This window comes from Melanostigma gelatinosum, assembly GCF_949748355.1.
Source record: "Melanostigma gelatinosum genome assembly, chromosome: 12".
Lineage (NCBI taxonomy): Eukaryota > Metazoa > Chordata > Actinopteri > Perciformes > Zoarcidae > Melanostigma > Melanostigma gelatinosum.
In genome coordinates this window covers 11,890,526-11,902,083 of record NC_136645.1, presented here as the reverse complement: position 1 = coordinate 11,902,083, position 11,558 = coordinate 11,890,526, and the positions used below count along the sequence as shown (strand labels likewise).

The window sequence follows — 11,558 nt, the reverse complement described above, 5'->3', positions numbered from 1 at the left end:
GTGCATCAACTATTTCATTGCCTAGTCTGTAAAAATGACTTACTGGTAGAAAGTAAACTAGCTTAAGTTAATCTCATTTAGTGTCACCGTTACTGATATGTGCCAATATCTTTATTTAGCTGTGAGGTTGAACGCTTCTCCCATTTCAAAATCATACGCCATTGATTGAACGCCACAAGAGAGTCAACAACCTTTATTTATCCATATATGTGCCACTCAGAAACTGGGAAGAGGTGTTACAGGAGTTGCCCTTAAGAGAAGCCTATATGGATCATTTACAATTTTTCTCTCTACAATGAGGCCATTGACAAAAAATGAAGGGGAAAAAAATAAAGACAATATGGTTGTAACAGTGTAAACACATTGTAATAATATACATGAAAGCAAAAAAAGCAATAGGTATCAGTGACAAATTAAAATGTAGGGTAAGTTAGTATGAATAAGAACAAAAGACTTCTGAAAACGTCTCAAATAACAGCTGGGCATACATTTCTACATAGCATGCAATAAGGCACCTACCTAACACAAGAGACCTATGCTACAGTTTGAAGCACAATTGTTAACAAAAAGGGAAAAGTAAAATATTGCTCACTGTAATGTTCACTCCCATAAAACTCTCATTCCCTTTCATATAACCCAAGCCATGTCTAAAAAAATACATCAGTTTGTAAAAGATATTTTACACAGAACAGTAAATAGAGCGCAATTCGGGAAAACTCTTTTAAGCCTTGTAAAAGTGAGATTCTCGGGTATAGTCTCAGTATACACTTTTTTTTTAGATCAGAATTGTGACAAGTTTGAAGACCCACATGAGTAAGAGTCCCCTATAGTCTACACATAAGTCAATTAGTCTCCAACGGTATAAACAAAGTGTGATGTTGCATTTCGTGTACACGAGGAAACAGTAAATAATTAGGACACAGGTCATGTTGTAATATGCTACCCAGTAGGTTTTTATTTGCAATTATGCATTTCCTAACGGCTAAATTGCATGTCGTAATATAATCAGGGTGTTAGCCAGTATTGCTCTCTGTACAGTCGATGCAGCAGTGTTGCTAACCCATCGCAGACATACAAGAAAACAACCGTATAAATATACAAGACTGCTCAAATCTGACGGAGCCCAAATTCAACAAGCGGCATGAGAACACCTGCAACATGTTTATCTCCAACGCTTAAAACAAATTAGTCATAAGGGGAAAAAAAAAGGGAAAAAAAAGGGTGGGGACAAAATGGATCTTACTATCAAAAATGTTATCTTTTGGAACAGCACACTAGTCACCTATACATATATATATAAAAGAAAATCAATAACTATTTACACTGGATTTCTGTTTGTTTCACATGGGTTATGTTGGTTAAAAGGAAATTATTTAAATTGAGATAAGTTCTTGTTTATCAATTGTGTTGTTGGCCTTGGATAAAGTTGCAGCTGAAAAGCGCACGCGTCCACCTGAAGATACATAAATTATCAAAAAGACTAACCAGGGGGAGAAGCATATTTTTTAAATCACCAAATCACATTTCATGTTCCATATTTTTTTTATTAAAAGTGTTCAAAAGGAGGTCCTGGAGCAAGTGAAGCACAATCACCAACAAGAATAGAAGCTCCTTCACAATCTACCATCATACCCTCCATATATTGATCAACAAGTCCCAGACTCTGCTCTGAATTACAGGTCACTCGGCCCGTCCTCCTCTGGAGACTTGTGTTACTGTCCTTTCTTTCTCAACAATGTGCTGACCTGACCCCTGTTGTCTATAGAAGTTGGCCTGATGTTTCCTGCGACATGGCGATGTCAATGATGGGATCATTGTTAGAACAGAAAATGGGGGGGGGGGGGGGGGGGGGGGGCATGGGACAGCATGCGAGGGTGGGAATGGGAGCTCACTGGTCTACATGGATCCTATGATGTCTGGAGAGGGAAGAAGAATGGTTAAAGCCCTTTCCACACTGGGAGCACCTGTATGGTTTTTCAACGGACAGGGCGCGCTGTTTTGGGAAGGCGTTGTTGGGGAATCCCTTCCCTGTAGGCATGGGGCTGTACTGCTGCGGCGGTGGCTGCGGTGGCTCTGGTTGCTGCTGCTGTTTATTCTCCAAATGGACCCTCTGGTGCCGAGCAAGGGAGGAGGAGTGATTGAATCTTTTGCCACAGTGTGCGCAGGTGTAACTCTTTCCCTCCGAGTGGACTCTTTGGTGCCGGGACAGGGAAGAGGAATGATTGAAGCCCTTATCACAGTGGTGGCACATGTAGGGCTTGTCTCCCTGCTGGTGCACCCTCTGCTTTGGGGGAGTGCCGTAGGACAAGGTTTTCCCAGGCTGAGGTGGAGAAAACACTGGATTCTGCAGATGGGTCTTGTGGTGGCGTGAGAGAGAAGAGGAGTGATTGAAGCCCTTGTTGCAATGTCTGCAGGTGTAGGGCTTCCCTCCGGCGTGGACTTGCTGATGCTTCTTCAGATGGCGTTTGCGGACAAAACTCTTCCTGCACATGTTGCATTTGTACGGCTTCTCGCCCGAGTGGATCCTCTGGTGCTCTCTCAGAGTGGCAGCAGCCGCAAAACACTTTCCACACTGTGCACATCGATGGGGTTTGTCTCCGAGCACGACCGCGGCGTGAGTCTTCTGGTGCTGCTTCAGGTTGGAAGTTGTGGCGAATCCTTTGCCACACTGGCCGCATGTATATGGCTTCTCGCGTGCGTGAACCTCCTGGTGCTTTTTCAGGTGCCTTCTACGGACAAAGCTCTTCCTACACTGGGTGCACTTGTAAGGCTTGTCTTCTGAATGCATCTTCATGTGTTCCCTCAAGGTGATCGCAGCAGCAAAGCTCTTACCGCACTCGGAGCATCTGTGGGGCTTGTCTGGCAAATGAATCATCTGATGAGACTTGAGGCTGAAGGCATCAATTACATCTTTGCCCATAATCTCAACTCCAGGGGGAACATAGGGCTTTTCTTTCATATGAATCTTCATGTGCTGTTTGAGGCTGGCCTCCACAGCAAAGCTCTCCCCACAGTGGACACAGATGTAAGGGTTGAGGTCCTTATGGATCTCGAAGTGTTGGTGAAGATCAGCTATGCTGCCAAAAATCTCCCCACACTCGTTGCACTGCAGGCCGTGGGCTTCGTGTATGATTACACCATTCTCAGACTCCACTGTCAACTCCCCGCCATGGTCAGACTCTACTTTCACCACATGCTCGCTTTCCTTGAGCAGCACCTCGCCCAGCAGAGTCTCGGTTCCTGACGTCTTGATTTCTGCAGCCGTGAAACAGTGCATCTCACCGTGTTCAACCTTTATGTAATCATGGTCCGACTCCGCTACAATTGCATCCACACAGGCTACAGCACCGAGCTCTGTCCCCAGTCCCTGGATCTTTAAGTCTGAGCCGTGGATCTCCAGTTCTAGTCCACGCTTTTCTTCTGTCATGATCTCAGTCTCTGCTCCATAGTGAAGGTCGACGTGGCTGTGGGCTATGACACACTCCGACCCAAGTGTGTCAAGGCCGGGTGTGTCACATTCAGTCTCTGACTCGGCCATGAGAACACACTCCAGCCCCACGACCTCCGTTTTGCTGCCGGGCGATGACACACACTAAGAGAATCGGGGGGATATAGATGGTTTTGGTCGGTGACGCGCTGGTGCTCTCGTCAGTGAGACCTGCAAAAGAGGGAGAAAGCAAAAGAATAACATTGCCAGTAATTATCTGGAGAGCTATTCCTAAAAATGGGTTCCAGTCAAGTGAGTGTAAGTTGTTAATACAATAGGGAAAAAAATGTTCTTTCTAATTTTACATGATGCAATTGTATGTTTGTCAACATGTTGATAACAACCCAACAATGTTGCAGCTATACACTTTTGAGAAAAGTCCAAATGAAGCATCGCCGCTGTGTTTGTTTGTTCCTCTGATAAAAAAATTTAAATGTCGGAAAAGATCAGAGGTGGTGTTTTGGCTAAATTGTTACTGAATTTGAAATATAAGTTATTCATTTTGACTTAACTGACTGAAAAGATCTCAGGTTTGCAACTCTTGACACATGCTTTATAAAGAGTATCCTCCTATAATCACATGCAGGCAGATGGTGTGTTTGGTTAACCCAAAAGGCGATCACAAGTGTGACAAAGGGAATCCCTAAATATTAGATGAGTTCTCTGTACTATTGTTTATCCATTGGACTATGTTCATTTCATCTAAAACTTCTCAGTGTTTGCTGCATTATGCTAAAAACTGAATTTAGTCAAACTGAGCGATGCATAAACTTGTAGATTAATATATGCATTTTCCTTTAGGACACGCATCCTATCTCATCATTGGCTTGAAATGAAGTTAGTACTTATCAAGCTACGTGATACATCTGCTAGCTTCACACTGATGAAATCAGAGTGGACCACATCACGATCAAGCTCCCAATTCTGACTTAATCTGCCTTCCAAAACCTGAACGACCTACATGTTTCTTTTATCGCCGCAGTTCGCTGTGCATTACTATTAAACGCACATTTAAATGTGTAGTGTCATTTAAACAGCACCGCTTTGTTAGTAAACATTGAACCGTTGGTTGCTAGCCTACAATAACAGCTACAAATAGCCTTCATAGCCGCTAGTTAGCTGGCTATGGTCGAGGGAGGACTGGTTAACAGCTTTGTGTTAGCTGCTAATGTGTTCGCAATTTAGCCCGCTAACTAGCTTCATAGCAAAAGATACATGCGAGTAATTGTAGAAAATACTTAAAAAGGCAGCGAAATACGTACACTAAAATATTAATCTAGATGCGTAAATTCGTGCAGTTCATGACACAACTACCGACGCGGAAATTGTCCTTGTGCGAGTATTAACGGGCCATCTTGTTGTGCCACACCAGCACTTCCAGCTAGCCAAGATTACATGCTCGCCTAAGATGGCTGCCGCTAGTTAGCAGAGTTAGCTTCCGCCCTTCATAACATACTGAATTAGAGCTGGCCCCGCAGCGATCTCCGAGTAAAGTCAAAACCATGCAACCCTCAGCCAACACGGACATATGGCGACAATAATAATAAATTGTTTAACGTGCAGTGGTTCTGAACAGGACGTTGTAGGCTAATGGTAAGTAGGTTAGCAAGCTAAGAGCCGAACCGTAACTCTAGCCAGGAGCTGGCTAGCTGAAACAAAGATGGCTAACCGTCCGGGCGGTGAATGCAGAGCGAAAAGCCCGGGAAATGGACGCGTTTTACTTACACAGGAATCCGCACAAAGACACCAATTCCACCGCAAACTGATTGAAAAACGGTAACCGAACAAAAAGACGACAGGGCGAGTAAATACACCACAGCTTTGCGATGGCTCGGTGAATAATAAACCTAAAGCCCTCCTCTGCTGCGGCAGCTCCAGACACACACGACTCCAATGGCGGCCTTGCTGGTGTTAGCGGCTATCCAGCCGAGACGATATTAGCGTGCTGGCTACATAGCCACGATTACAAGCTAACGAGCCAGCTAATCCAGTTTGCTAGCACGGCTAAATGCTGTTCTCCCGTTTAGTACCAGTGTTTTTAAAACATTAAGACCGGAAGCTTTCCTTAACCGCCCATCCGACCATGTTGAGCTTGGTTTCGCATGCAATGATAAACTGGAGTCAGATGGAAGATAAAACGACTGGGCCGACTCTATAAACGAACAAGTCTCTAAATAACCTGGATACGAGTCAAAGATGAGATAGTTCCTGGTACCAGTAACGTTGTGTCCCGGTGCTTCTCTCTCAGGACACAATGCATAAACCAATGCGAGTCACGGCCTGTGTTTTTCCATTACAAAGTTCGGTACAATCATAACTGGAGACACAAAACAAACAATGCGTTGACTACCATCATAATAAATACATAGGATTATAGTCTGTCACACAGAGCACCCGCTCTGCCTTTACGCCGGTTTTATTAACGATAAAGAAAGTTTAATTTAAAACGATGGATAATCGCCACGAGTATGGATCATACCGATATTAAATGTACTTGCATGCACACCCACCTGCTGTACTTTTGCCTTTTGATCGCTGAAGAGAGAGAAAAAGGAGAATCGTTAAGATGCTTCAAACTCTGGGTGAGAAGGGCTCTTTTTTTTTTTTGCAAGCTGTTGTGAGGCTCGTCAAACTGCTGTGTGCTTCTTCCTCTTTCTGCCTGCGTGTGTTGCTGGCGCCACAGCTCATCTGGCGCCAACGTTGGACGAGCGACGCACTTTAGCTAAAGCAGCTATTGTGTTTTCAATAGAGCAGAGAGACCAACATCACCCCCTACCGCCTGGGAGACGAACAGCAGCTCACACAGACACACGCCGGTCTGTGCTCGGTCCTACTGTGATGAAGTACTCTCATCTCACCGCTACTCTTTTTTATTGTATATATTGTGCATTTTTATACTAAATTTTATACTCTGTTACTTTGATTGCTTACCTGTAGCATGATGCTGCTATCGCGAACAATTTTATAAAGTATCTATCTGTCTGTCTGTCTGTCTATCTATCTATCTATCTATCTATCTATCTATCTATCTATCTGTCTATCTGTCTGTCTGTCTGTCTGTCTGTCTGTCTGTCTATCTTAAGTAAAACATAGCAATAGAGCAGAAATACTCTTTTTTGCTTTAAAATGTTTAACCTCGTAAAAGTATGCGCATCAACATATACTAAAAGTAAAATCCGTCATTATGCAGAATGCCTTATTTCATAATAATGTATATTAGTGTGTACATAACCTCAAATAATATGAGTTCATAATACTGTGAAACAAATCATCTCTCATGATAAGTACTTTTACTTTCGATAGGCCTACTCTCAGTGTATTTTGCTGACAATACCTCTGTGATATTTCTTTGGACAGTGAACACTGATATTAATACTTTCTTCTACCACAGAGCTACTACTGTTCATGCAGACTATTTTCTAAAGAATTTAAATTTGTATTTGTGTTTTCCATTAGCTGACCTGTAGAAACACGTGAAACAAAGTAAGGTAGTCTATCACAAATAACAATTAATAAATGCCACAATGATAACATCTAAACAGCCTAATGTGTTGGGAAAATATAAAAATGAAAACTATGGCGTCCTGGCCACATTAGTGTAAAAATGCAAAGATACAGGTTTATGAAGCAGCGCACGAGTAGAGCAGGGAAAGTGAGGCCACTGGCACAAACTTGTGAAAGCAGAGGAACAAGGAAGAAATTGATCCATCGTGGAAGATGGATGTGTTGAAGTGATCACTCGCGACAAAGCACCGCCTAAAGAACAAACTGGTTTTATAATTATCGTCAATTCGTTGTCAAAATATATGGTTGTGTTTGCGCAATAGAGTGGAGCTTCTTATAAAACAGTTTGACAACCCCTGTTTTAAATGCTACACAGTTCTTTATAGAGGCTCCACAGAGGGGTATATTATTTCATGTAGTAATTAATTCATCCCACAAGATGATGCTGTTCTCCCAATGTGTTTGATGATGTTAGTAAGTGCAGAACATATTGTACATATCAAGAGCAGAAATCTAAAGATAGACAAAACATGATGTGATCTTGAAACACACAAACCCAAGTAAAGGTCATTCCTCAACAGATACAATCAGAGTGAGCTAATGATTCTTGTAGGTAACAGCAGGTTATATCAACACTAAAAATAATTCACTCTGCAAGGGTTGTTTGTTGAGCTATCCATGCTGTCCTTATCCTCAAATAAGAATAAAAGCATATACTGTCATGACATTTAATTATGAAGTACTGTAGATCAATAATGGCTCCTTTTTGAATGCCTCTCCTTCATCTCAGCTCTGTTTGTTTTAGGCAGCACCTTTGTAGCAACACCCATTCCCTGTCTATTAAATGCCCAACCAGGAATACAGGTTTTACGTTGAAAGTAGACCACATAGCTATCATTCTGCCGCACACAGCGTCAGTCACACAGTTTCACTGCAGCTGTTAACTTCAGAAACGAATCTTTCTCTGTGGACAACTCGTCCTGTTTTTGGAGTCTTTTCTTCAGCTGTTGATCACATTTTCTTTAGAGGTCAACAAATCGCTGCCGAGCTAAACCACCTGTGGATTTAAATTGTGTTCTCATATCTGCTGGACGTCTATTTAAAACAATGTCCCACCCCAGCACTCTGGATATAGACAGATACAGCAGCATGGAGAAATCCCGACGCTCGACCAGCCGTAACCAGTCCAGGTCCCAGGCCCAGCACGGGGACGTGCTGTGTGACTTCTGCACAACGAGGAAGCAGAAGGCAGAGAAGTCCTGCTTGGTGTGCCTGGCATCTTACTGCGAGACTCATGTCCAGACTCACTATGACTACCCTGCCCTGATGAAGCACAAGCTGGTCAAAGCTACAGGTCAGATGAGGGAGAAGATCTGTGCCCAGCATGACAAGTTGCTGGAGGCTTATTGTCGCTCTGATGAGACTCTGGTGTGTGTTTTGTGCATGATGGATGAACACAAACACCACGACATCGTCCCGGCTGGAACTGAGAGGACCGAGAAACAAGTGAGTGGTGAAACCTGTCAATCTGTACTGATCAAGATACTGATCAAGATACAACATGATAGATTTGAATGTTTTTTTATTATGATACAAAGCTGGCATGAACACTTTAATGCCATTCCCTCTACAGAAACAACTTGGTACCACACTGTACAAATCTCAACATAGGATTGACCAGAGAGTTAAAAAGTGGCAGGATCTCCGACATGCTGTTGAATCAGTTAAAGTGAGTAAAAGATGTTCACTACTTTAAACATAGGGCGATGCTAAAAAATAAGACATTATGGTTTTCTGGTTTGACAAATAACAGCTTTTTATCCGTACTTGAACCAACTCTCTCCTTCTCTTTCGGATGTATCTCATCAGCACTCGGCTCAAACTGCTCTAGAGGAGAACGACCGCATCTTCTCTGAGCTTCTGCTTTCCATCGAGAGGAAGTACAATGAAGTCAAGGAGATGATCCGCTCCCACGAGAAGACCACCGTGACACGGGCCGAGATACTGCTGAGCCGCTTGGAGGAAGAGATCACTCTGCTCAGGAAGAAGCACAGTGACCTGGATAAGCTCTCACACACCGACGATCACATACACTTTCTGCAGGTGAGATCATACTGAACTGAAGACCTTGTTTGGTTCTTAGAAAACAATAGCAGCAATGTTTAGGCTCATCTCTACCTTCCACTCTTTTTTTTACCAGAGCTATCAGTCTCTATCAGGCCCCTCTGGATATGAAGACCTCAACAACGTTAGTGTTGCTCCCAATTACTCCTTTGACGCCACCAAGAGAGCCATCGGTGCACTGAAATTAAAAGTAGAAGAAGTCAGCAAGACCGAAATCAGCAATGTCTCAGAAACAGGTGCACACATTTGCCTTTCTTCATCTCAAGAAGCACCGACACGTCTCTGCAGTTCCATTCAGGGAGTGGTTGTTGTTTTAGTCTGCTGTTGAAGCTTATGAAGTGTTTTTATTTGCATCTTCATAGTGAAGGATGTCCACATCACGCAAGAAGGTGAGACAAAGAGGGAATCCATTGTGAGGGACGAACCAAGGACAAGAGATGAACCGAAGACAAGAGAAGAATCGAAGACAAGGGAAGAACCAAAGACAAGACAAGACTTCCTGAAATGTGAGTTATTAGGTTACTTTTTTTATGTAGGATTCCTTTAACATGTCGTGAAACTTTGAGCACTAACATTACAAGGCTGCTCGGCAGTTATATCAAACGCCACTCATATTCCAGGGTTCCTAGGAATGTTTAAAAAAATGACAGTCATGGTGACATATAGCAGGAGCGTCTCCACCCCTAACAAAAGCATGACTGAACGGAGTGTTACGGAAGCTATGCTACTTGCAGAACTGGTTTGGTGAAATGTAAGAAACCAAACTTTACAGTCCAGTATCACTTAAACAAACAGCCGTTCCCTACTGGCACTCCACCTGTCGAAAGCATTTTAACAAGCTGATGAATCAGAGTTATTTTGAGTTATTCATCAAATGTTTTAGTGCCCTAACTTTGTCATTCCTAAACATATTACTGTCCCAAGTATTTAGTTACTGTTGGTGGTTTGTGTGCAACACAATGCAAAACACAAGAATTAAAAATTTTGACGAAAAGGGATTAATAATGGCCGTGTCCTGCATTGTGTAGACTCTTCCCAGTTGATTCTGGATGTCAACAGTATCCATCGTAGCCTTTACCTCTCCGAGGGTAACCGATCAGCTACAATGAAGAGTGAGCCTAAGAACTACCCTGACCACCCAGATCGATTCGACCACTGGCAGCAGGTGAGCATTTACTGACCCCCAGGATCTCATTTTGATGCCTGCAAACATGAGGGGGGAGTTAATATGTTGTGAATGGTACAGAGCCAACATGATGAAGAGAAGGGGGCATACGTCTTCCTGAATAGTCTCAAGGAGACTTCCCTTTCCAGGAACTTTATCTTTGATTCGACCTCTTGAAGCTGCTCAGTTTCTTCCTGGAATTCATTGAACATTGCTATCAAAATCAAGCTTTTAGAATAAGTCTTTGAAGTTATTGTTATGATGAAAGTGCTGTCAGTTGTGTACTTGCAGTGAGTGATGTCTCAGCATAAGTTGAGCAAACTCTCATTTTGACAGCTGTTATAAACCATGCACAGGCTTTGTCTTTTCATCTCTCATTTCATCCATTCCGTTGCAGGTGTTGTGCAGGGAGAGCTTGACTGGTCGCTGTTACTGGGAGGTGGACTGGAGGGGAACAGAGATAGACATGGCCGTTACCTACAAGGGAATCCGCCGTAAAGGAAACAGCAATGAATGCAGCCTGGGCTGGAACGACAAGTCCTGGAGTCTGTACTGCTCTGACTCCAAATTCTCCTTTGTGCACAACAATAAGAGCAAAGATCTTCCAGTTCCAGTCTCCTCTCGTGTCGGCATCTACCTGGATTATGCAGCAGGAACACTCGCATTTTACAGTGTTTCTGATGGCATGCAGCTTCTGCACAGAGTCCAGACCACATTCACTCAGCCTCTCTACCCGGCATTCAGTGTGTGGGGCTTTGGTACGACTATAAAACTGTAGGAGAGTTGCTATAGTGCTAGTAATTAGCATTACAATCACACAATATTCTCAATTTAGTTTGAGACATTTGAGACAGGGTTTGATTAATTATTTTTATTGCTAAACGTTATATATTTTCATTATGTATGAATTATATGAATTTTTCTGTTTCTAGTCTTTTGATCACCAAATGTGTCAGTTGTAAGTAGGAAAAATATGCAATAATTGATTTTGATGTTAGTTTATGCTCCATATAATGCTCCATATATTTTCTACACTATGTTAAAGCATGCGATACTGATATATAATACATTTAATTAAAGTTTTACTGATGTATCTGTAACTGGAGTTGCTGTTTTCTTTCACACAAACATTTCAGTCTCTTAGCTATCTTTTGTATGCTTGAAGTGACAAATGTAATCAATGTGTTCAAAGCATGAAAATCAACAGGAGGTCCAATAATATTGAGAGTATATCTGATCAATAATTACCAGACATCAGGCCCACATCATCCGGCCCTC

General features: G+C 42.7%; 2 protein-coding genes across 3 annotated transcripts; one reads left to right on the top strand and one right to left on the bottom strand.

Moving 5' to 3' along the window:
* Window positions 1-178: 178 nt before the first annotated feature.
* LOC306785605 (uncharacterized protein) lies at window positions 179-6,155 on the bottom strand. Of its 2 annotated transcripts, none has more exons than XM_079280036.1 (2): window positions 5,998-6,155; window positions 179-3,658 (listed from the first exon to the last, which is right to left on the bottom strand). In XM_079280036.1, the coding sequence occupies exon 2, from the start codon at window positions 3,536-3,538 to the stop codon at window positions 1,889-1,891; it is 1,650 nt and encodes a 549-aa protein (XP_079136162.1). In that variant the 5' UTR covers window positions 3,539-3,658; window positions 5,998-6,155; the 3' UTR covers window positions 179-1,888. The 2 variants fall into 2 exon arrangements, with proteins under 2 accessions (XP_079136162.1, XP_079136163.1); XM_079280037.1 differs by lacking the exon at window positions 5,998-6,155 and adding an exon at window positions 5,213-5,584.
* A 1,943-nt stretch (window positions 6,156-8,098) lies between these two features.
* On the top strand, window positions 8,099-11,319 carry ftr14l (finTRIM family, member 14-like; the record flags this gene model as incomplete). The annotated part of the gene is made up of 7 exons (XM_079279990.1): window positions 8,099-8,497; window positions 8,625-8,720; window positions 8,861-9,094; window positions 9,192-9,351; window positions 9,478-9,621; window positions 10,144-10,280; window positions 10,678-11,319. 7 exons carry the CDS (start codon window positions 8,099-8,101, stop codon window positions 11,056-11,058), a joined length of 1,551 nt encoding a protein of 516 aa, XP_079136116.1. The 3' UTR covers window positions 11,059-11,319.
* Between the last annotated feature and the right edge of the window lie 239 nt (window positions 11,320-11,558).